At 36.2% G+C, this 26,575-nt stretch overlaps 2 protein-coding genes across 2 annotated transcripts in view; one reads left to right on the top strand and one right to left on the bottom strand.

Annotated features, from left to right (window-relative positions):
• Positions 1–26,575, top strand: part of LOC141441759 (uncharacterized peptidase C1-like protein F26E4.3) — a 77,352-nt gene that overhangs the window by 31,784 nt on the left and 18,993 nt on the right. The window contains exon 4 of the mRNA XM_074106609.1: positions 25,064–25,239. Within this exon, the coding sequence (XP_073962710.1) occupies positions 25,064–25,239 (176 nt within the window). The remainder of the gene's footprint in view (positions 1–25,063; positions 25,240–26,575) is intronic.
• On the bottom strand, positions 17,942–21,546 carry LOC141441760 (uncharacterized). Its single transcript, XM_074106610.1, has 2 exons — positions 20,676–21,546; positions 17,942–19,982 (listed from the first exon to the last, which is right to left on the bottom strand). Exons 1-2 carry the CDS (start codon positions 21,501–21,503, stop codon positions 19,959–19,961), a joined length of 852 nt encoding a protein of 283 aa, XP_073962711.1. The 5' UTR covers positions 21,504–21,546; the 3' UTR covers positions 17,942–19,958.

The following is a 26,575-nucleotide window of genomic DNA, read 5'->3' on the forward strand; positions in this document are numbered from 1 at the left end:
ATAACTTCAACTCACAAACCAAAACAGTTTTCAATACCTTCCCCCGTGCAGGTCTACGGTAAACCAGAACGAAATTATGTTTACAACAAAATGCTCCTGTAAATGACGAAGTTTTCTTTTAATATTTAGATATATACATTTCACACGTACATTCAGGGCAAAATAATTCTTGAACCTCTCACCAGTTAACAAAATTGGCGACGCACTGGTCATAATTCCTATAACCACACCTGGAGCAAATGTTTGTGACGGTCAACCATTCGTTTTAAATCAATTAATCAATAACGGCATAAACGATTACACTGTAAAAAGCAGAAAAATTCTATAAAAAGTGTTCTGTATTTTTTCTACTTGTAGGGAAAATCATCTTTTCGTGGTCTTTAATCAGTTTCGTGGCCCATAGGACCACGAAAATGATGACCACGAAATTGAAAGCTCTTACTTTCGCGCTCTGCAGTAAATATCCTATAGATTTGAAGCAAATGAAATCAATATTGAATAACTTAACTGCAAATGACACAGCACCAGTAAAACATTATATTTATTTACCCAATACTTACCAAGTCGCAACCGTAACGAAAATGACGCTGGATCTTTGACGCAAATCTAACTGAACTTTATTACATTAATTATAGATAAATAATTATGACTTGCGATAAACATTATACGTTATATTGACGCAGTCTTATTTTCAAAGTTGCTTATAGTTAAAAAAGGATTTACAGGAGGTTTGACCTCTTTTTTTTGTTTAAAATATACTTAATAAGTGTGACCACGAAAATGATGGTGTATTTTGGAACAACGGGAAATGTAGAAAAAAATAGTCTTATCAATGTCCTAATTTTTTTATGTTTGCATGCTTGGTATATCATATTATGAACATTCAATCCATGTTTTAAACAGCAAGTTTTTCTATACCTTGTATTTTTTACAATACTACAAAGTAATCAGGGATAATCCGAACCTGACCACGTAACTGACTTTTGTGCAGAAAATTTAAGTAATTGTGGAAAAAAAGATAAAATAGAATAAAATGTATTTACCGCAAGTTTCAGTGATAATATCCTAAGCAACTTAAAAACAATAAACGATATATTTCTAATTTTATAACTGAAAATTTGAGTCTGAACACTATTGAACCTCTCGAAATAATAACCCATATAAAACTCTAAGAATGTCCTGTCAATAGCTGTCAAGGTTGTACAGGTTAACTCGAATAACTTACGTCATAGGACGTTATGCTTTAATTAATACTGTAACCGAACAATTAATAGTTCAATTGGATAGTTGGGTTACATATCTCCGTTGATTGAAGATTAAATGGCCTATAAAATTTAATCTGGGTGCACTAAACAATAAATTATATCAGTACTAGCTTTTGCCCGCGGATTCGCCCGAGTGGGATTCGGTTATCGCGCGCTGTTTCCTCGGGAACTGTGCATTTTTATGGGATAACTAAATAAAAGCTTGTAAAAAGTAGCCTATGTCACCCATAAACTATCTCTATGCCAAAAAGACGGACTAACATACAAACACACACACTTTCGCATTTATAATATTAAGTATGGATTAGTCGTGTAATGTAATTGGAAGTCTAGTTTGGCCAGACAGCGTGAAAGAATAACAAACATACATACATACAAACATTATCTAAAACTTAGACCTAACATCGTAAAGCTCACGTCGAATTTGGAAATTCATAGTTTAAAATTTGATTTCGATCAAAAAATAAATAAATAAATTTCAAGAGACAATTTACACCAATTGACCTAGTCCCAAAGTAAGCTTAGCAAAGCTTGTGTTATGGGTACTAAGCAACGGATAAATATAATTATATAGATAGATACATACTTAAATACATATTAAACACCCAAGACCCGAGAACAAACATTCGTATTTTTCATACAAATATCTGCCCCGACACGGGAATCGAACCCGGGACCTCAAGCTTCGTAGTCAGGTTCTCTAACCACTAGGCCATCTGGTCGTCTAATAAAAGTTGACATATTTGTTTTGGACTAGTTGAACGTATCTTCTAAATTTAGTATCTGAGAACTGCGAGGATTGTGATAATCAGTTAGTAACTCAATAATTATCACAAGCCAAAGTAACGTACCTAAAGCAATCCTTATAAATATACCTACTGTGTAGTCAGTTCTACATATACTATTTTTATTGCGAAAATATAAATAGGTATGTAGTTAGTAGAATTATCAATAAGTAGTACTCATGGCTTCGCTCGAGTAAATTATTAGATCTGGCAGTAAAATTTAAATTCTGTGTAATTAATAAATTCCCATGGGAATACCCAAAATTTACACGGTCTTCATTTACGTTTGTATAACGAACATGTAGAAGGTAATGTTTCTAGACTTAGTGGTTACCCCTTATTCATAAAACTTAACGCCTATGTTAACTAACAAATGCGTCCTTTCTAACAAATACAAATGTCGAAGTGACAGATAAGGACAAACGAATTTAGCGGCATTTTAACTAGGTTTGATTGTCGTTTATGAATAAGGGGGTAAGGGCCCGTCCATGGCGACTTTTTGTACGGATGCCGTCATTTTGCATCTCTACTAACGCGCGTTAGTCGCATCTGCAACGCGCTACAGAAGCGATGCCAACGCGCTACAGCAGGGTTTCTCATAGTGGGGTACGCGAACCCCTAGGGGTTCGCTATTCGACGGTAGGGGGTTCGCGACAAGGTTTAGGTACGTGATGGTGGCTGCAAGACTGGCAAGATGATTAAGATTGGTTTTGGGAGTATTTTTATATTTTTTATTTCAACTCCAAATTTGTTACTTATTTGTTGTTGTTTGTTTCAGTTTGTATATTCGTTGGCAAGACGATTCTTAGATTCTTACCTATATTTGTTACCTTTTATTAAAATAAATAAATATACATTATATTATCATGATGATTGAAATAAAAATAAACTTAGTTTCTCCAACAGCCAGTTTTATTACTTTCTTTGAGGGGGGGGTAGGGGTTCGCTGTCGTCTAGAAACTTTAACAGGGGTACGTGGAGCGATAAGTATCAGCGCACCGTGTCGGACGACATCGGGGAGAGAACGGAGGGAGGGTGCGAAGAGAGGGAGGGTGAAGCGCGACAGTATCGCTTTTGCATCGCCCAAAGAGTATTGTAATGTATAGAAATCGCCACAAAAAGTCGCCGTGGGCAAGGGCTCTAAGATGTTGGGATTTTACGTGGATCCCGTGGCCGTGTGAATATAGGATAAAAAGTAGCAGTTGGAGTAAAATGTCTATCAAATCCGTCCAGCCGTTTTAGAATCTAGAGTGTACCTAATAAACGCACACGTACGCGCGCGCACACGCTCAGGAACTTTCACATTATAATACCTATTAAATGGAATTATCTTACTTATTACTCCCCAAACATACATTCAAGATAGCTAGTTACGTCTATGTGATTTTATCCCCATAAACCTATATCTCCAACAAAACTATCGACTAGAACGCTCTACACGAGTTCACGATTCTCAAAGAAGAACTACCATCAAACGATTTCAAATGGCACCCATCCAATCTAGTGAATGATGGCAGATCGATCGGCGAGGTCTGGGGCAGTCAGGTCTTTATTTAGCACTAACATTGGACTTGAATGACAATATTGTACTTTTAATGGAACAAGTGGTCCGAAACTTAGGATAGCGTTAAAATTTACAGGAACTTTGCAGTATCTTCCTTGGAATAAAATAGTATATTTTTATCGAGGGACTAAAATAAGCCAATATATACCCGAGGTGGTTAGCCACCCGATTTTTCAAACCTACCTGACTATTTCAAAGTTTTCGCGGTAAGTATTTTTATATCTATAACAAAATCGCATCGGTGAAATGGTCCATACACAAACTGGAATAAATAGAATGGCGCCATCTTCTATGCAGAAAAAGCATAGAACTAAGAACGTTACATTTTCGTTATGAAAAAGGTCCACACGCAATCTTATTTTATGCCAAAAACTAAGCAAGTGCTGGCTGTTTGCGTTTATCTAAGTCACTCGAAGTAAATTAAAAAAAAATACATTTACCCCCTAGGGATTAAAATACTCTTAGAAATACTTTTAGAGTATGAGAAGTGAACAGTATCTTATACAGGCTGGTTCTGGAAAGTACTGGAAACTTACCCGGGATCAAACTGATTCCTCAATTGTATACAGGTTGTTTATCAACGTATTTACATTAACTATTCACATTTTAAATGGATACTAAAAATAAAACTAACGCATAAAAGAATATAATCATAATCATTTATATGCATAACCACATGGTAGGTATCAGATTAGTTACACAAGGCAAATATAGTTGCACACGCTTTTGTCGAATGTTTGCTAAATATTAATGTTTTTTATCAATTTAATCTTTATTTTATTTTATTAAGAATCAAACAGTCGGATACAATATAAGAATAAGTTTATTAAGTTGTATCTATATAAATTATATCTATATTATTTTCCTTATGTAATATTTGGTAGGTACCATAATAGTAAACTTAATACTTAACAGCATGCAAAAATAACTGAGTGCACTTTGCTATATACCTACATATAAACAATCAAGACCTAGGGTGTGATGAATAGTTATGATTAGTTTTTTGGATTCTTTTTGTATTTTTTATTTCAACTCCAAATTTGTTACTTTTACGGGTATCCCGTGAAACCACATCGAAAGAATGTGACGTCTGTCGACGAAACATAGATGTCGCTAGTGCTGCTGCTTAAGTAGCATAGTCGAAATAAACAACCTGAGATATGTATGCATAGGAAAAATTCGTGTCTAGATTCCTGTCCAGTAGTGGTGTAGGGGTTATAGCACGCAGCACGGATTGCTGAGGCCCTGGGTTCGATTTCCAGTGCTGGTCTCTTTTTCTGGTTTTTCCGTGCATCCATGTCTCAGTTTGTACTTTCGTGATGAATAGTTGTAAGGTTTATGCATTATTTACTAAATCCATCAATGGTTTAAAATTTCATATTTATTCATATTTATCAACATATTTAGTATGTTAGGTGGTACGTAATCGGTATTTATATTGACACAAACAAGCTAATTCAAACAATATTTTGACAAGAATCCCTAATAGTCAATTATGTCAATTAATTTATTTATAAACGTCAATGTACGCAGTATTTATAAATTATGATAATAATTATAAAAATTAAACAACGTTAATCTCAGTCTCAGTATTTTAAAATCATAAAACTGCCCATGTAGGCACAAAAAGATAAAGTTCACCTTATTAATTAAAGTATTTTTGGTTTTTAATTATCTACTCGTAGTATTTGAAGCCGTGGTGGCCTAGTGGTTTGACCTATCGCCTCTCAAACAGAGGGTCGTGGGTTCAAACCCCGGCTCGCACCTCTGAGTTTTTCGAAATTCATGTGCGGAATTACATTTGAAATTTACCACGAGCTTTGCGGTGAAGGAAAACATCGCGAGGAAACCTGCACAAACCTGCGAAGAAATTCAATGGTGCGTGTGAAGTTCCCAATCCGCACTGGGCCCGCGTGGGAACTATGGCCCAAGCCCTCTTGTTCTGAGAGGAGGCCTGTGCCCAGCAGTGGGACGTATATAGGCTGGGATGATGATGATGATGACTCGTAGTATTTATTGTACGTAAGTATGACTAAAATGTATGTAAACCTTCTATTGCACAAAAGCAAACACAATTTAAATCCATACTTAATATTATAAATGCGAAACTGGTTTGTATGTTTGTTCATCTTTCACACCGTAACGGAGCGACGGATCGACGTGATTTTTGGCATAGAGATAGTTTATGGGCCCGAGAGTGACATAGGCTACTTTTATCCCGGAAAAATGTACAGTTCCCGAGGGAACAGCGCGCGATAACCGAATGCCACGCGGGCGGAGCCGCGGGCAAATGCAAATGGTAAAAGCAATGGTATTGTATTGTATTGTATTGTAAAACTCTTTATTGTACATAAAAACACATGAAAATAACAGAACACAGGATAATAAGATGTGCAAAGGCGAACTTATCCCTTAAAGAGATCTCTTCCAGTTAACCTTTGAACGATTGACAGGATATCAGACAAAAGGGTAGACACTACAAGTACAATGAAAAGGAAAAAGGACTATGGTCATTTTTTTTCAAAATGGGTTTAGTTTACTAACTAAACATACTGTACTTATGTACTTAACCATTCTAACTTAAAGTTAGGAGCACACTCCAAATTTTGCTACCGATAATTATTTGCTAATAAGTAAAACCATCAAAGACGTCATTACCACACATTTCAACCATACAAATAACTTCCGCAGATAAGTACAAAGTGAACTTTACGTTATTAGTATAAGGGTTTTACGAGTGAATGGTATATTGGTACTCTAAACGCGTGTGGTGTGATGTCACACTTGGCAAGGAACTTAGCAAGTTATTTGGCTTGAGTATCACATTACACATTATTATTCAAATAAGACCTACTTTGCTGTCATTTTTATTAATTTCTATTCTCAATTGAGAGAGCCATTCTCAGGTTTACTCTACGGGATCGAATCAGAAATGAGATACCTACGAGGAAAAAGGACACTGCCATTAAATAATTTATTGCATCAGGCGTTACTTTGCGGAGGTCCATATCGATGAACTAAAAGAATTTCCTTGCTCACGCGCGACCTACGATAGCTAAGCTTATGCAAAATATGCGTGTTCATGCAGTTCCTCCACCTCCACACTGTAAGAACACACGCAAATCACACAAACCCATCTATGACCACCACCACACTACATTGACGCGTTTCGAACTCAACCAGAGCTCATCTTCAGAGTGACACAACCGTACACCCGTACACCATGCTACCAGTTGTTAGCAACAACAACAATAACAACAATGCTAACAACTGGTAGCACGGTGTACGGTTGTGTCACTCTGAAGATGAGCTCTGGTTGAGTTCGAAACGCGTCAGTGTAGTGTGGTGGTGGTGATAGATGGGTTTGTGTGATTTGTGTGTGTTCTTACAGTGTGGAGGCGGAGGAACTGCATGAACACGCATATTTTGCATAAGCTTAGCTATCGTAAGGTCGCGGGTGCGCAAGGAAATTCTTTTAGTTCATTGATATGGACCTCCGCAAAGTAACGCCTGATTCAATAAATTATTTAATGGCAGTGTCGTTTTTCCTCGTAGGTATACTAAAAGGAACTATACTAAAAGTCAATAATCAACATAATATTTCTCAAAAACTCCTCCTCCTCCTTTTGGGTGTCAAGTCAAGTCAAAAGAATCAATCTTTGCATTTCAATCTTTAGGTATTTAGAGAATATGACATTTTAAATCAAAGTCATAATGAATTTCGTTAATTTTAATAAAAGAGACAATTTGACATTTCAGGTATTATGAGCCCATGGTAATTTGAAAATTAGGTGTATTAGTGAATAAGGTATTATGAAATTTAGTGGTTTTAAGCCCAAAGCGACGTCTTTCTACGGTTGATGGGCCAATCAACTTTTTTACCGACACTAATCTGTCCGCGACATTTTTCAAACAATTGCAGTTTTTTGTAAGTAAACATGTTTTTTATGTAATTTAATAGATGGTGTACGTGAATACATGTCATTCTACGTAAGTTCGACCTATTAAACCAGGCATTAGGCATTATTAATATCTTGTTGGAAGTACGATTTTTTGGTAGCGCCAGAGACAATTTTGGTAACGCATGAGACGCCCAAAGTGTCGGTAAAATAGTTGATTGGCCCTGATATGATGAGGATCATGATGAACACCTTTACCTTTGTAAGGTATTATTATGTACTAAACGAAAAACATATGTTTACGCTAGCTTGTGATTCACACACTATTCTAAAGAATGATGTCACACAAATCGACATTGACAAAATCGTCACCGACCTTCAGTAACTATTACTATTGATTTCGCATTCTGTTTATTTATTGGTAATAATTCGACCAATAAAATGTATCTAGTTCTTTTAATTTTTCAGCAGTATTCATTATGTACCAAACGATTTTATACCTTAGAATGATGATGTATAAAATTGAAAGTATTTTAAAAGGAAGTTACTTAAGGCGCGTTGGTTTCTGACTGTATAATAATGAACAGATGACGAAGTGATGACGTCATGGTAATGAGTGTCACACGACCTTATGTCATCGATCATCTTTACATAATGTTTGTATAGTGTTGTATAGTAAATGATTAATTCACGTTTTACGATGTATACAGTCGTATTTTACTAGCTGGAGTATGCCTGGCATATAATACCTATGTCCCACTGCGATGCACAGGCCTCCTCGCAGAATGAGAGGGCTTGGGCCGTAGTGCCTGAATTAATGTCGTCCAGTTTGACGAGTACGATCTGTTTTCATTGTATAATAAATAAATAAATATCACGGGACAACTCACATCAATTGACCTAGTACCAAAGTAAGCTTAGCAAAGCTTGTGTTATGGGTACTAAGCAACGGATTAATATAATTATATAGATATAGATACATACATATTAAACACCCAAGACCCGAGAACAAACATTCGTATTTTTCATACAAATATCTGCCCCGACACGGGAATCGAACCCGGGACCTCAAGCTTCGTCGTCAGGCACTCTAACCACTAGGCCATCTGGTCGTCTGGTTGTATACTCTTATTAAATGCCCCACCTGGTAGGTGATTTTTATTATTTAGTCACTTTATATTATGCATGATAGATCTTATCGTATGTAGATCCGGCATCATACAGGTATCTTAAATGCTATTCAACATAAAAAAAGCCTTCGTACTTAGTTATTCTTGACGATGGACACGATAATCTCATCTACGTAGATTGTAATGGACAAATCAGATTATTATCGAAACATTCCTGATTCCGTTTCCGGTGAAAGAAAAACAAGTCGTTGCTTACACAAATGACAGATTAGACTGCCCGAATGAGATTGTGGCGGCAAATCTTGAAGTTTAGTGGAGCTGTTGTGTTTTTAGGGTCCTCAAAAAGGAAAAACTGAACCCTTGTAGGATCACTTTGTTGTCCGTCTGTCTGCCTGTCTATCTCTCAAGATCCTTTTTCTCAAGAACGCTCGGATGTATGAAGTTGAAATTGTTATCAAATACTCGGGTTTACGAGTAGGGACTGCACATGGCCAGACACGCTCTTGGCTGGTTTTTTCATAGCAAAGTAGAAATTTGATGGTCATTTACGAAAATTATTTTATTTTATTATACTAGTATAACTAGATTAGCCCAGGTTATAAAATTGGAATCCCATCGCAAGAGACCTTGCAACTTTGTCATCCATCATAATTAAATTATCTCAGAAATTTTCGGTCTCGGCTCTTGTTCATTTTTCAACTAATTTTAGCTGTGACACTTATACTTGCAACTTTGGCGCAAAATGCAAGGTCGTGTGATGAATTTTATAAAATTAGACAGGTTTTTTGCCAGGTGTTAATGGGCGAGGGAATTTTAAATATATTACAATAATTAAGTATCTGAATATAGTATAGTACGTAGTGTGACTTACGGCGACAAGGTGCTAAAGTGATCATATCGGTGATTTCCATTAGGCGGGTACAACAGCCGGTGAAATTACGGGCACTTGAGGTATCCCATCTTTGGCCTCTAGGTTGGCAACGCATCTGCAATACCCCTGGTGTTGCAGATGTTTATGGGTGGTGGTGATTTCATACCATCAGGAGACCCATTTGCTCGTTTGCCATCCAGACGAATAAAAAAAATAGTGAATACAATACGTTTTTACTCAACTTTGCTTAAAAGACCGGATCGATTTGTGAAAATTGTCCCAGGACCTTTAAGTTTATTATTATTAAGTCTCATTAAACCTTCAGTTACTAGTTATGTGTTCATAATTACTATGACATATTGGAATTTGAAACGATAATGTGATTTTCTTTAAACTTATATAAATTTTAAATTAGTTTCTAAATAGGTAATACCTACTTGGTTTGGATAGGTATTTAACTAAATGTAAACAAACACCAGCTGCCAGTTTTTTTTTTCAAACGAACAAGTGGGTCTCCTGATGGTAAGAGATCACCACCGCCCATAAACATCTGCAACACCAGGGGTATTGCAGATGCGTTGCCAACCTAGAGGCCTAAGATGGGATACCTTAAGTGCTAGTAAATTCACCGGCTGTCTTACTCTCCACACCGAAACACAACAGTGCAAGCACTGCTGCTTCACGGCAGGATTAGCGAGCACGATGGTGGTAGCAATCCGGGCGCACAAGGTCCTGCCACCTGCAAGATTTGGTACATTCGAGGTTTTTAAACATTTTACTTATCTATCTGTAATCCAAACTAGATTTAGTGTATTTCGATACAGAAATGTAAATGTTTAGATAGTTTATTTTTTTTTTTATTATTTTTTTTTTTTATTTGACTGGATGGAAAACGAGCAAGTGGGTCTCCTGATGGTAAGAGATCACCACCGCCCATAGACACCTGCAACGCCAGGGGGATTGCAGATGTGTTGCCAACTAGAGGCCTAAGATGGGATACCTCAAGTGCCAGTAATTTCACCGGCTGTCTTACTCTCCACGCCGAAACACAACAGTGCAAGCACTGCTGCTAATGGGGGAGTTTCATTATTTTAGACACCAATTGACGTTGTTTTGTTTACATTTAGTTAAATACCTATCCAAAGCAAGTAGAGCTGTAAATTGTAGATATTTTCACTACCTTTTACTGTCTCATAGAGAAAATTCTACGAACTCGTCTTCCATTGTACATAAACAGTAATGTATCGTATCACATACCCAGTCTAATTTCTCAAATTAAACACAATAAATATCTGAATAATTAAAAATCCAATACATAATCAATTTGCTGCTTGACATTTTGACTGGAGGTAATAAAAAAACTTTTATACGAAAACCACGTCACCGGGTTATAATTTATGAATATAAAGATTATATTAACTAAATTCGTGACAGCAGCGCATGTCCTTTATGTATGACATCATTCATAATTTCCGCAGCCGAATATAAAATGAGGACTAACTTTTGTTGATTCGTAAAGTTTAACTGTTGAACATAATTTTGTCGATTTCTAAAAATAACAAAACTTATTATAGATGCTTAAAGCCGAGTTTAGACTTGCAAGAAAAATCGTGCAAGTTGCATTACTGTACGATTACTTGGAGTTAACACTTGACAGATGGGCGTGCCTTCAGTCAATTTTCAACTTTGACGTCATACAAATAAAATAGTTTTTACATAATCTGTAAATGTGGGTAGCGGTATACTAAAAATGGCTTTATTCGTATGACGTCAAAGTTCAAAATTGACTGAAGGCACGCCTATCTGTCAAGTGTTAACTCGAATTAATCAAACTGTACATTGCGAAGCCGTAAAGCCAACGAGTTTGTAGTGGTCAATCGAGCGCCGCAATGTAATGCAACTTGCACGATTTTTCTTGCAAGTCTAAACTCGGCTTAAGGCTACGATACTTTACTTACATGGTACTCTCAGTGTGACACAATGTGTCTCTGTGTGTACGTGCGTGTCACCCGCGTTCACACTGACACACTTAGCGATTACACTGAGTGCATCCAGCGCGTGTTTTCTGACCAGTGAGACTCTCCCGTGTGGTGTCGGGTTAGAATTACACCTCTCCATCTCTTCCGTGGATGTCGTAAGAGGCGACTGACGATAAAGGTATACCGTAGGCGACAGGCTAGCAACCTGTCACTATTGTACCGTTTTCGTCAAACTTAAAACCTAAAATTGCTAAAAGTGGCTCCGAAGCGGTAACGTTTCGTGTGCTTTGCCTACCCCATTTGGGAATACAGGCGTGATGTTTGTGTGTGTGTGTGTGTGTGTGTGTGTGTGTGTGTGTGTGTGTGGGACTCTCCACTCCCGCGGAGATGGATACAACTCCATACCCACCTATAGCCAAGATGTCTGCTAATTTTCTTTATCTTTACTTTAACCCTCTGTTTCACCATCCATTGATAAATACCTGATGGATAAATGTGATGCCGTCTCTGTTTTTTGGTTGCAATAGACGGAGAAGGCATCACATTTATCCGTCAAATAGAATTAATCAATTGGTAGTGAAACAGCCCCTAAATGTACCATACCTATACAAATAATAACTCATAAGACATTGTTACTAACCCAACATGGATTTTTATTTGAATTAAATAAATTGATTTGAATTAAAAGTGTCGTAGTGTAAAATTATTTAGCTTCACTTTCAGTGACACTTGACGGGACACAAGTGGTTTTAACTAAAAAACAATTTTCTTAAGTAAAATCATCTTATAAAAACTCTTGGTCATAATATACTTATGTAATTCTAGCAACCTTGAATTTTTACATTTTTGTTGGTATTGTTGCACGACTGCCCAGGCAAAGAAAAAGAGTATTATTTTAAAAATATTTGCGACTCAGACGAAGACTCAGAGAAGCCGTGGAGTAATTTTGCGATCTAGCCATTCTACTAGTGACCCTTTTAAGTATAATATTTCTATGTTTCATTTGATTCGTGCATTTGAAATTAGATATTTACTAAGTAATAGATTTTCTTGCAGATCTAACAAAAATATTGTTTGCAATTTGTGCAACTACCTACATTGAACGTCTCTCCCGGAATAACACAATTAAAATAGCTACGAATAATTTCCGCATTAAAAGTAAATTAGTTGCGGTGATTTGTAAGCCCAGCAAATCGGAATAACTTGCGTACAGTCGCGTGTACAAGTGTCAATAAATTAAACATAAGAAAATTATAAAGCACAAAAAATACCATTACATACACTGACAAGTTCAATAAAAAGCTTGTTTTAACGTCAGAAATTTACTTATAGAAATTTTGTTAGGTACTATACAGGGTGTGGCCTGTAACAGGAGCAAATAATTAAAACATAGATCGTGCTCGTCAGAATGGACGATATTAGTTCAGCGACTTATAAAAATAATGGATGGATTTCCCTTTTTCATACAAATTAAATAGTGTTATCAATGTACGTCAACCGAGCGCCATCCTAGAGTCCAATCTTTGAGTATTTGTCCAACTGACGTCGCCTGTGTCACGCTACAAACATCAAACATTTTACTTTACATTGCTTCTTCGAATAAACTTTAAAGTGTAATAGAAATAATAAAACTTACTTATTTTTAAAAGTCGCTGAAATAATGTCGTTCATTTTGAGGAGTACGATCTGTTTTAATTATTTGCTCCTGTTACAGGCCACATGTATTCATCGCGATATTACTTTGATTCATACTAAATACCTAGGTATTACGTTTATATGTATTTTTTCATGGTTTAAATATGTTATTCAAGTATACAGCGATCTTTTAAGTTACACTTTCAAGAAAATCACAACAAATACAAACAGACTTCTGTTTCAAGAATTAAATTAATTTACGCTATTTAACTAAGAGAATTTAAACTCAAGTTAAATAAAAAAAAATATCTGTTGTCTACCTCATCCAAAACAAATAATTGAAGTTGAGATTTTGTTTCTTAATTTACGCTAATTTGCGTAGTAACACTTTTTTTATTATTTTGTGGTAAACAGTTTTTGTTACAAGCTTACTGAGTCGCATTTTAATTAGAAACACCAAGTATGATGCTATGTACTGGAATTTTATATATTCTTGCAATGATATTGACCTTCGTTACGTCTTTATGTGTATTTACGAGTATATTACGCTCTACTTGGGCCAACGACGGCTAACTTAGAGACACAATTATACCTATATAGGTATACGCATATTCTGAAATGAAATAAAAAGAAGAAATTAAATTGTATGCACTGTAAACAAAAAGTACAATAGGTTACAAACAGAACAAACAGGTACAATAGGGAGGTCTTTGGGACTAGTTGGTGTGAATTGTCCCGTGATATTTATTTATTTACAATCAGCTAAAAAGCTTGTATTAAAAATGTATTTTTCATCACATTTGCTCATAAACAGTGTCGTAACATGCAGGCTACCCCCCAAATAAAACCCTCGACCTTAATGTGCTTGTCATGAAATCCGTGGTCGGTAAATGAGTCATTGCGCTACCAAGAGCGCAGCCTAAGGTATCGCCAATATTTGGAACAATTATATTTTTTTTCTTTTAGAAATATTAAAATTTACTCGCAAATGTGATGAAAAACATTGTATGTCGCACGGGCGGTACTAGAATTACGAACATCGAGTCACATGAAATTCGTAATTCGTAATTCGTAATTCCTTATTTACCGCCCTACAGACACAATGTACTATTTCACTACTCATGCTCGTAAAGTTGGTGTTTATGCTGGATGGATCTAGGCGACATAAAATGACTTTTTATGCTCTAGTGCATAAAGTAAAATCTTCGTCTAAGACTAAGGCAATCAGGTGTGAACAGCCACAAACAAAGAAGTTTGTACATATTTTTTTTATATAATTTTTAATTTATATAAAACTAAAAATCAACCAAATCAATAAAATTAAAAAAATATAATTATATACATGCACATTAATATGCATGAAAAGTACATAGTAAGTGAACAATTGTTTCCACTGTTGCTATTTCATTTCCTCGCCATCGAAGTGAAAAGTACAGTTTAGAACTCGATAATTAAACCCATTTTCCCCTCGACGTGTCTATCCGCCCTCGTCGTACCGGCTCGGGTGGCTATATGGACGTCTCGTGTAAAATGGCTCGTTTTATGCTCTTGTTGTACAATCTACTATTTTCCATTTTCCCCTCGACGTGTCTATCCGCCCTCGGCGTACCGGCTCGGGTGGCTATATGAACGTCTCGTATAAAAAGGCTCGTTTTATGCTCTTGTTGTACAATCTACTATTTTTACAGATTTTTTTTATTTATCCTTTTGATTATACTGTACTTAATTAGTTAACATTTTACTTTAACTAAAGCTTATTATACAGGGTGTGTATACTCATGGGGCTATAAATTCAAGGTTCGATTCTACTTGCATAACTAAGCCACTTTTGTTTTGTAACATTTTCAAACCACTTGAATCCCACTAATATTATAAATGCGAAAGTTTGTAAGTCTGTTTGTTACTTCATCACGCCTAAACCATTGAACCGATTTAGATGAGATTCAGTATACAGATGATTGAGTCCCGGAGAAGGATATAGGGTAGTTTTTATCCCGGAAAATTGCATTGTTCCCGCGGGATAGCGAGAAACGAATTCTACGCGGACGGAGTCGCGGGTAACGGCTATTTAAAATATTTATTGATCCTCAAAGTTAATCGATAAATCATTGTTCGGAGACGGCGGTTTCATTGCTGTCTCTTGGGGACCTTAAAATATTTTTTGACATTTATTTGATATCTGATTTATTTATTTCTGAAGCTCAAAAGTCCAGGCTCAAGGTTTGCCAACGAGCAATGGAGCGCAGTATTCTGGGTGTTCGAAGAACTGATCGAATCAGAAACACGATACTGCGCTCTAAAACTCGTATCACAGATGTGGGTGTCAAGACCGCCAAGCTGAAGTGGGACTGGGCCGGACATGTCTGCCGCATGCACCCGGACCGATGGGCACGGATCGTAACCGAATGGGATCCGAGGGATGGGCATAGGAGCAGAGGCAGACCCAAGTAGGGATGGCGGGACGACCTGAGCGCTTTTCAGCTCGATTGGCGGGTGCATGCCCAGGACAGGGAAGAGTGGCGGAGAAAAGGGGAGGCCTTTGCCCAGCAGTGGGACATAATACAGGCTACATAAAAAAAAAAAAAAAAAAATTGATATCTCTTAAATAACATTTATTAATGTGCTGTCAATTTTGTATTGAATCGCATACATTGAAATTTACATTTAATCTGTATGAAAAAAGTGAAAGTACTAACAGTGATCATATTTTTAAAAAGCTGCAGAAAATATAGTAGCTCAGTTATGCGAGTAAACTCGAAGCTTTGGATTCAAAGCCTCAAGTTCAGAGGATTCCCTGTATTAGGTAATACGTAAGTATCTTCTCCAAAAAACACAATTTAACAAAAAAATACTCTAAGCGAAACTCGGTCGCCCAAGTTATTAATATGTAAACAAATCGGTCAGGATCAAAAGCTTGCTCGTAAAACTTCGATGACTTCACGTTAGTCACAACAGTATATATACTTTAAGGTCATGACACAAGGACAGCACTGATTGACGCCACAAAGGGCCGATATTGTAATATCGTCCTTTATCAACTTCATCTTTATTATGTACCAGTCAAATATGTGGCCTACCGTAAAGTTGACAATCGTTTTCATGTCATAAAACAATAGGGCCAATAGACGTGTCTGTCAACTTGAAAGTTCGACCTTAGCGACATATTCATTTGATAGGAACTTGTTTAGAAATTAATAGACCACTTATTCGGCTGACGGTACCTTCAACTACAAAAATAAATTACATTTGAAATTTATCACGACCTTTACGGTAAAGGAAGACATCGTGAGGGAACCTGCAATATATGACCACTGTACGAAGCTTCCCTGTGTTAGAGCACTCATTGTATTGTAAGTATTAACATAAGTTTAGAATCGGTTAAATATTGATTTACACCTTGAAATATGACAAGTCAGTAATTAACAGTAGGCGTGTGTGCCTTTTGAAACCGCCATGTTTGTTTTGTGACTAGGAATTTTACAAATTCGACTGTAACAACTACAATTTTGTAGATTTGTTTGTTTAAGCGCGAGACCAACTTACCTAAATGAGGAAGTGGTAAATGCTCGATAAGTTGAGAGGACGTAGACCGAAACGGCGTTTATTTTATTACCTCTTTAAACTTAAATTCTTGCAATTGGAATTTTATGAAAACTGACTATTGCTCACGAATTCGTCTGTGAAGTATTCGCTTAAATCACAATTCTGCGGGAACGCTGTAAGTTTTTAAGTATATCTATATGTGTACCTATGTGCATTTGATTGAATGTAAAGTATGTATGTAAACTCTTTAATGTACAAAAGAAAATAAGTAAAATACGATTTACGTACTTTGAAATACGTGTACAAAGGCGGACCAAAAAGTAAAAAATATTTGTCTTATTCTACGATATTGAGAAAACAATTCTTCAGACAACCTTGTCAATAATAAAGAATTATAGTACTTTCGTTTAACCAATGAAACATCATGGCCCCTATTTTCTTTAGGTTTAAAGACTTTATTACTCATAAACCACAATGTTCACTTACAATGAGTTTAAAATTAGACAAATAATATATTTAGTAAGATTTTCCAGCTAATCGTAACATCTAATTTACCTTAACACTAATGTAATCACTAAGTTTACTTTTAAATATGCCTAATGTATTGCACTTTTTAACTTCAAAAGGCAGGTCATTATATAGTCGTGCTCTCTCTGATAGAATGTTCCTCTTACCATATCCAGTCCTATATGCTTTATTTGTGTGATATTTAGTGTAGGTAATTTGTATATAAACTCTGTTTATTTTATTATTCAATATATCTTTATTTTTCACTAAGGACTCGTGTCATGTTGCGTCTCACATCTGACAGCCACTCGCCACAGATTGTGTAATCTCATAGGATATAAACTTATATCAAACATCCCCCGTTATGCTACACCTCACTCACCTTAGCTAATAAGTATAATAACATTAATTATTAACTCAAATCAAAATCTCTTAAATGTAATGGCAATCTGGGCAGTCTGCCGGATCTTAGTCTCCTCTCTAAAAGATGATCAGAACATACAGCACTATCCTGCTGAATTTGTTGACCATCCTCTAACTGATTTCCTGCTAACACACTATCAGGTATACTGTCATATTTTAAAATAAATTTATTCTTACTGGGTCTCATATGCTTTTCATTTCTCCTAACCAGATTACCATTTTCATTTTTTACAATGAAAGATCTAGGACCTTCCCCTTCCCTTATCACTTTGCCTGGACCCCACTCTTTATTTGGCACATTTTGAATCAAGACATTATCCCCCAAACTAAAAGATTTTTTACCTTTGCAGTTTTATTATATGAGATCCTAGATTTTTCTTTGTTTAACATCAATTGTTCTTTAACATTTATAGGTACTTTAGGTTTTAATAACTCTTTTGTACATGGCAGATTAGTTCTTAACAACCTACTCATTAACAATTCTGATGGACTATATTCTAACCCTGCTACAGGGGTTGTTCTGTAATGCAACAAAGCTACATTAAAATCAGAATGATCTTGTAAACATTTTTTTAACATATTCTTTACAATCCCCACTGCCTTTTCTGATAATCCATTCGACTGTGGAAACCTGGGGCTGGACTTAATTAACTCAATATCAAACTTCTGAGAGAACTGTGCAAACTCGAAACTACTGAAGGGCATATTGTCACATACAATATATCTAGGTATTCCATGAACGCAAAAAATTAACTTTAATTTCTGAATTATGTTTCCAGCTGTTTTATTTTTTAAGGATGCCACTTCAATCCATTTTGAGTAGTAATCTACTACAACTAAATAATCTTTTCCAGCAAAATGAGCAACATCCATTCCTAACTTATTAAAAGGCAATTCAGGTATTTCATGAGACAATAGGGGTTGTTTAGGATTTGATGGTCTATACTTCTCACATGCCTTACATTTGGATACAAACTCTTCTATGTCTCCTGACATACCCGGCCAATATAACAGCTTTCTAGCACGTTTTTTACACTTTACAATACCAGCATGACCTTCATGTACTATCAACATCATTTCTTTCCTTGTATGCTTAGGAATAAGTATTCTATTTTTATAGAACACCAGATTATCTTTTACAACTAAACAGTCTTTTAATTTATATAATTTTTTTAGCTCACTGCCATGTATATTTTTATCATTTTTTGGCCACTCAGAATTATACCATAATATAATTTGCTGAAGACTTGCATCCTGCTCTACGTCAGTTTTCAACTCTTTTAATTTTTTATCTGTAACCTGTAAGTCATCTTCTAAGCCAAACACTTCTTCTGAACTTATGCAATGTACTAACTCTTTTAAATCTGGGTCTACTTGCGCATTACTCATATCATAGTGTCTTGACAGATAATCTGCTATATACATCTTGGAACCCGGTACATATTTTATTTCAAAATCGTACTTTAACAGTTTGAGTACCATTCGTTGAAGCCTAGCTGAAATTTTATTGATATCCTTGTTAATTATGGCTACAAGAGGTTTATGATCAGTTTCTACGATAATATGACGACCATAAACAAATTGATGATATTTATCCATTGCTGCACAAATACCAAACAATTCCTTCTCTATAGGTGCCCACCTTTGCTGGCACTCGGTGTAACACCTGGAGTAAAAGGACAATGGCTTCCCGTCTTGTAATAAACATGCCCCCATACCACTTTTAGAACTGTCACTTTGTAGAACTATAGTTCCTTTGTTGCTCAAGACAGATAATGTGGGAGCTGAACTAATTCTAATTTTTATTTCCTCAAAAGCCTTAACTTGAGCTGGACCCCAGTCCCATACAACTTCTTTTTTCAGTAAATCTCTGAGGGGTTCAGTAGTTTTTGAGTATTGTGGTATAAATTTGCTCAAATAATTGCACATGCCTAAAAACTTTTGTAGTTCCTTTATACTTTTGGGCTGTCCTAACTCAACTATAGCTTTAACATGTTCAGGGTCTGGTTTAATACCAGATTTTGATAACATTAGACCTACATACTTCACTGTTTCAGACCTGTATTGTATTTTATTTTTATTAAATTTTACTTTGTACTGTTTTGCTCTATCCATTACCTGTGTTAAAATTTTGTCATGTTCTGCCAAATTATCCCCAGCCACTATGATGTCATCAAAATAGACAAAGACTCCTTGTATATCACTAAAAATTGCAGTGTTTATTTTTTGCATTACCTCTGGAGCTGATGAGATACCGAAAGGCATCCTTTTGAATCGATACCTACCAAAAGGAGTTCCAAAAGTGCACAGTTTTTCTTGATCATCTAAGATAACTTGAAAAAAGCCATCTTTCATGTCTAGTACACTGAAGACCTGCTTACCTGCAAGAGAATTGTAAATTTCTTCAGGAGATGGTATTTGGTAATTCTCTCTAAGAATACATTTATTTAACTCCTTCGGATCTAAACACAATCTGAGGGACTTGTTAGGTTTTTCCACTATGACAAGATTATTACACCAAGCTGTTGGTCCCTCAACTTTCTCAATAATGCCTCTACTTTCATAGTTATTTAAGGTGTCTTTTAACCTTTCCTTAATGGCCTGTGGTACTCGTCGGATAGGCTTAACAACAGGCTGCGCTGTATCCTTTATTTTTATACAATATGTCCCTATCGTGCCTAAGCCTGAAAACATTTCTGCATTTGCTTTTACAAAATTCTCTTTTTCATTGCTTACTGTAACACTATCCAATTTTTTCAATAAATTTAGTCTAACACAATCTGGCAACCCTATCACTGGCTGAATCGATAAATTAACTATGAAAATTTTTAACTTTACTTGTTTGCCCTTGACAAAGCAGTTTAACTTTACAGTGCCTTCAGTTTTGATTTCTTGATTGTTATATGCTACCAAAATAGATGAACCACTAAGCACACAATTACTACCTTTAACTTTCTCATACAAATTTAAAGACAATGTATTGCAGTCAGCCCAGAGTCTAACTTGAACTTAATATTAGTTCCATTGATATTTATAATTTCATTCCACTGAGGTTTAGCACTAAAACTACTTACTGAATCCACTACAAATTCTTCTGAGCTATCACTATCACTCTCTTGCTTTTGTACTACATGGATCTTCTTTCCGCAGTCTTTTTTCTTTGGAGCGCTACGGTCTGGTCTCTTCACAGACTTACTACGACACACAACCGCAAAATGGTTGTAATTGTTACATAACGCACACATTCTCCCATAAGCAGGACAATTTCTAGCTGGGTGCGTTTTTCCACAATATGTGCAGTCTATCATCTTCAATCCTCTTCCTTGCACCTTGTCTACTTTCTTGATTACATCTATTTCCTGTTTTATTTGAGTTGACATTTCTAAGGCCCTTGACTTTCCTGCCTCTGCAGCTCGGCACTGGCTGATGACCTGGTTCAACTCTATATTCGCCTCCCGCAATAATCTTTCCTGCACTCCCTTATCCCTTACTCCTATTACTATCATGTCTCTTACAAGTCTGTCCTCCTGGTCCCCAAAGTCACACTGTTTTGCTTGAACTTTCAATCTGGTGATGAATTTGTCAACTTGTTCACCCTCTTCCTGTTTTAAATTAAAAAACTTAAAGCTGTTGGTGATAATATTTTTTCTGGGCTCCACATAGGCGTCAAAGTTTGATATGAGATTTTCCAAGGTCAAAACCTCGTCTTCTTTCATGTGACTATTATAGACATCGACTGCTTCTTCTCCAGCTACATTCAAAAAAATAGCTATTTTTCTTGCATCTTTAGCGTTTGATAGTCCTGCTGCTTCCAAATACACCTTGAATTGTTGTTTGAACTTGGGCCAGTTGCCACCATCGCCTGACAAGACCAAACCACTTGGCGGTTTAATTCCCTCCATTTCTTCTTCTTCCACTAAGGATTACTTTTTATTTCGATTTTAACCTGACACCATGTATGATATTTAGTGTAGGTAATTGTATATAAACTCTGTTTATTTTATTATTCAATATATCTTTATTTTTCACTTAGGACTCGTGTCGTGTTGCGTCTCACATCTGACAGCCACCCGCCACAGATTGTGTAATCTCATAGGATATAAACTTATATCAAACATTATTAGTTTAATTTTATCTGTATCTCTCAAGTGATGTTTGTAGGTTCTTTTTATGAAATCAATTTGTGTATGTATTTAATTAGTAAGATTTTTTTTATGAGGATACAAGTTGCATAAGTGTGCATTTGTTTTATGTTGTAAAGTTTAGTCTTTTCGTATAGTGTTTTAGTATTTATGAGATGATTGTATTTAAAACAAGGCCTTGATTAGTTTATTTTGAGATCTTTGAAGACACAGGTAGTATACATACAAACAAACAAAACCTATCTACAGAATCATCGCTAGCAGCAAAAACAAAGTGGCTTATGTCGAGTGCCAAAACAGCGTAAAGTGTTTACTTAACCGCTTTGTAAGAACGGTTCGGTAGCCCGAGTAATGGCCAGCTTGGCTTTATGTATTTAAGTAAGCACTTTATTGTACGCATACTTGTAATATAAATATAGAGCTATACAGCGTGTATTTTTGATACAACCTCAAACTTTAAGGGTAGATGGTGAAGGAACTAAAAGAAATTCTGTGCTCACCCGCGACCTTATGATATGAGATGAGCTCTGGTTGAATTCGAAACGCGTTAGTGTAGTGTAATAGTAGTGGTGATAGATGGGTTGGTGTGACTGTGTGTGTTCTTACAGTGTGGAGGTAGAGGAACTGCATGAACACGCATATCTTGCATAAACTTAGCTATCATACGCCGGGTGTGCAAAGAAATTATTTTAGTTCATTGATATGGACCTCCTCAAAGTAACGCCTGATTCAATAAATTAGTTAGTGAAGGCCCTAATAACCGCACTTTATTATGTTTTAGTAAAAAATAGACTTATAATTTTCCTAATAAAATATTAAGAACGCAATGTAATCACTAGGTGATACTAAGTACTTTGTTTTTATTAAAAACGTCGCACTTATTGACTTTACAGATGTCACAGAACGCTTCTCTCTCGTATCAAATTATTGTACGCAGTACATTGCTGCTCAAAAAAGAAATTACGCACTGGTAGCACTGATGTATTAAACTTTAAACATTTAATACATCAGTGACTGGTAGTTAATTCTAAATTAACAATTTGTTTTTATATCGGTTTACAGCACTTTAATCTCAGTCTGGTTACAGTTTGAGGCTATAATATCAATAATACACGCTGTATACCTTTATATCGTTATCCGTATGTCAAGACCTTTTTTCTCAGGAACGCGGGGAGGTATCAAGGTGGAATACTCCAAGCTAGAATACTCAAGTATTGAAGCAATTAATAAATCAAACTTCTAAATTACCGCAATCAAAAGATACAGTCATTAAAAAAGGTGTTTCTACATAATACAAATAGCTGTAATCGAAAAATATACCTATACCTAGTCTAGAAACTTGAAATTTGGTATAAAGGTAGTTAATTTAATTTAATTTATGAATGAATGAATGAATGAATGAAACGTTTATTACTTGAATGTGAGTCATTACAGTGGTGTTACAATATCTTAAAAGTCCATCACAGTCGGCCGTAGTTTATGACGGTGGAAGCATTCTGCACTTCCACTGAACGTAGATATGGTTACGTGTTTAGTTTTAGTTTTGTAGCTAAGGGACCCCATGCATCCCTGTATTATTTATTATTGTAATTTGTTTTCATGTAATTTTTCTTTAATTTTATCCTGTAGTTTTTAAGTATTTGATTTGTTATTATTTTATTTTGATAATTCTTCTTGGCAATGATGGTCTTTCCGAAAGTGCTGGTAGTTTAAAGAAAATTACGTGAAAAGTGCCCATTGCGGCCTATTTACTGAATAAATGATTTTAATTTTGATTTCCCCATCACTCCACTCGGTCCCATGTCCCATGTCACTCCGTACTTGAATGCTGCTGATCTGTTAAAAATGCACGCTCGCAGGCGCTTGCACCTTGTGACCCTTTTGTGCGGCACAAGACGGCTTAGTACCTTTTTGAAAAAATCACATGGTCAAAAAGTGTGCGCAGATTTAAGGCTATTGTGCCTCCGCACAGGACGGCGGCGTTTCCAGGTAGTTTCAGATTCGCAGCGTCTAAGTGCTGGAATGACATACCTCCTCCTATACTCGGAGTGACTAGCAGGTACACCTTTGGGCGAAAGCTTAAAGGCTAATATTTGTTGGCATTTCAAAAGCTATAATTCCTCTCCCTTCCAGCACTATTACACAAAACTTCTTTTTTGTTTCGGTTGTTAAGTTCATGTTTCCTTTTAGCCCGCGTATCTAACGGTGTTGTATATTTGGCAAGTGAGTGTATAATAGTTATAATAATAGCCATAGAATAAATAATATGTTTCATAGTTTACAAATTATCTATAATAAAACTGTGTAGTATAGTATATCTTTGTAGCGGTCCGAGGGTCACCAACGGTGCTGTACCTTTAGTGTAAGTTTTCGATTACAAAATACGACTCGATCGCGTTCGCGTTCAAATCCAATTTGTATGGAAACACGAACATCGCAAACGTACCGCTAGAGGTGCTGTTCGTGTTTGCATACAAATTGAGATTATATAACGCGAACAAGATCGAGACGTATTTTGTAACCGAAAACTTACACTAAGGGTACAGGATTCCACGAAGATGAAAGCTTATAACCATCGTCCCGGTTTTGACTATGAGTGAAAATCACTTACATTATAATAATCAATTACTCAATGTATCGACCATGCTGGTGTTATCGCTGTCTTGTTTTTTTTGACATTTATTTGAAATCTCTAAGACAAAAATATACATCAATGTGCTGTTAATTTAGTATTTAAGTGGTCATATAAGTTGACGAACAGTGCCCTTAGTGTAAGTTTTCGGTTACAAAATACGTCTCGATCGCGTTCGCGTTAAAATCTAAATTTGTATGAAAACACGAACATCGCAAACGTTCCGCTAGTGGCGCTGTTCGTGTTTCCATATAAGTTGAGATTTTAACGCGGACGCGATCGAGACGTATTTTGTAACCGAAAACTTACACTAAGGGCTCTAGCTGAAAGCAGCGCTGGGGTGTTTATTATTAACGCTTCAGCATTATGCTGAGCCAGTGTCCGATTCACAACCGCAATGACACATACTTTCCTACGTGTTGTCTATTTGTACTTAATACTATTGTTGTGTCTTGTGTTGTGAATAAATGTATTTTCTTTTTTCTTTCTTTCTTTCTTTCTATTTTTTACAAGTCTAAAAATCTTATTTTTTATATCTGTCTGCCTACGTTAGGATCCATCTAAAATCTCCCTTTTACGTACATTTTGCGGGAGAGGGCCTTTGTTAACACTAGATATTTATAAATACAAATTTCTCACCCCGAACACTCAGTGCTGATTTTTTAGCTAATTCTCCTTCTTCACACAGCGAATGCATCCAAGATCCAGTCAGCAAGGCCACGAGCTGGTCGTGCAAGCAGGACGTCTGCCTCATGAGCGATGATATCGTCTACGGAGTGAACCAGCCCGGCCACACCTGGCGGGCGGCGAACTATTCGGAATTCTATGGGAAGAAGCTTGCAGACGGACTAAAGTATAAACTGGGTAAGTGCTTAGAAAACCGTGGTAGCAAAGTGGATTGACTTATGGTTCATGGCCTCTGAAGCAGAAGGTTCTGGGTTCAAACTCGGAATAGCACCTCTGACAACATAGGTCCTAATAAGCCTAGTCCTAGGTAATCCTTCGTCCACATAGAATTTGTTTATCGCTATCCCGTGGGAACTATGCAATTTTCCGGGAAAGAAACTATACCTACGTGTGTCCTTCCCCGCGACTCAAACTGCCGAACCTACCTACCAACCTACCGAATTTCATCAAAATCGGTTCAAAATAACAAACAGATTGACAAACTTTCGCATTCATAAGTAGGATTACTGGAATACGAAAATTTGTGAGTATGAGTGGATGTGTGTCTTCAATGATTGTTACTCCTAGACGCTGAAACTGGTGGACGGATTTGGATGAAATTTGGTGTGAAGATAACTGGACATGTGGATTAACACGTAGGCTACTTTCTATCCCGATAACTCACGGGATCGGGGTAAAATCTCGACATCTCGACCGCTGACTACGGTCATGCAATTTGACGAGTCGTGTGCGATGTTTTTTTTAGGAATTTCCATGGGATGGGAATTTAGGGTTTACAGGAGGGCTGATACATGGAAAGAACATACAAACATGCTTGATAAATAAAAAACAACAGTGAAAAACAATTACAATAGTAGCAAGTTCATGAACGTACATTAACAGTATGTCTCAAATTATAGTCAGACATTCATATAAGGGAGACCAAGTATCCAAATCACATCACGATTTCAATAGAAACGCTACAAAAAACCGAACGCAGTGCATTAAGAATAATGATGCAGTTTTAATGGAATTTGAGTTACGATATTTGAATAAAATAATTGACAATCGTGACCGGACTAGTTAGTCAATTACCAAAATAACATTTGCTTTAACAAACGCACTAAAAGCTAAAGTACTAAGGTTGATATTAAAGTTAGAAGCTGCAGATATTTGCGTGTGATTTAAGCGCAACCGCAGTGTTGAGATAATCTAACAATTTAACTATGAATGGGTCGATAAATGGACATTTGCATACAATTTATAGATATTCATGAATGAATTGTCAGATAACTCTGATGTCGTGCAAACCGAGATTGCTTGTTCATGAGAATTAAGTTACATTTTGAGGATTATTGTGTTACTGTGAAAGTAAACAGTGTGCAAATGACAGCCAACAGATACTTTGATTATTACTTGTCAATGTTGCTGTAGATTGCTGGCAATTATAATTATAAAAAAAGCCTGGCTGCCAGTAACACACTGTATAGGCAAAAAATTCGGGATAAAGTTGCGTGGCACAGAAATTATATAG

The sequence above is a fragment of the Choristoneura fumiferana genome, chromosome 24, assembly GCF_025370935.1.
Source record: "Choristoneura fumiferana chromosome 24, NRCan_CFum_1, whole genome shotgun sequence".
NCBI classification, from domain to species: domain Eukaryota; kingdom Metazoa; phylum Arthropoda; class Insecta; order Lepidoptera; family Tortricidae; genus Choristoneura; species Choristoneura fumiferana.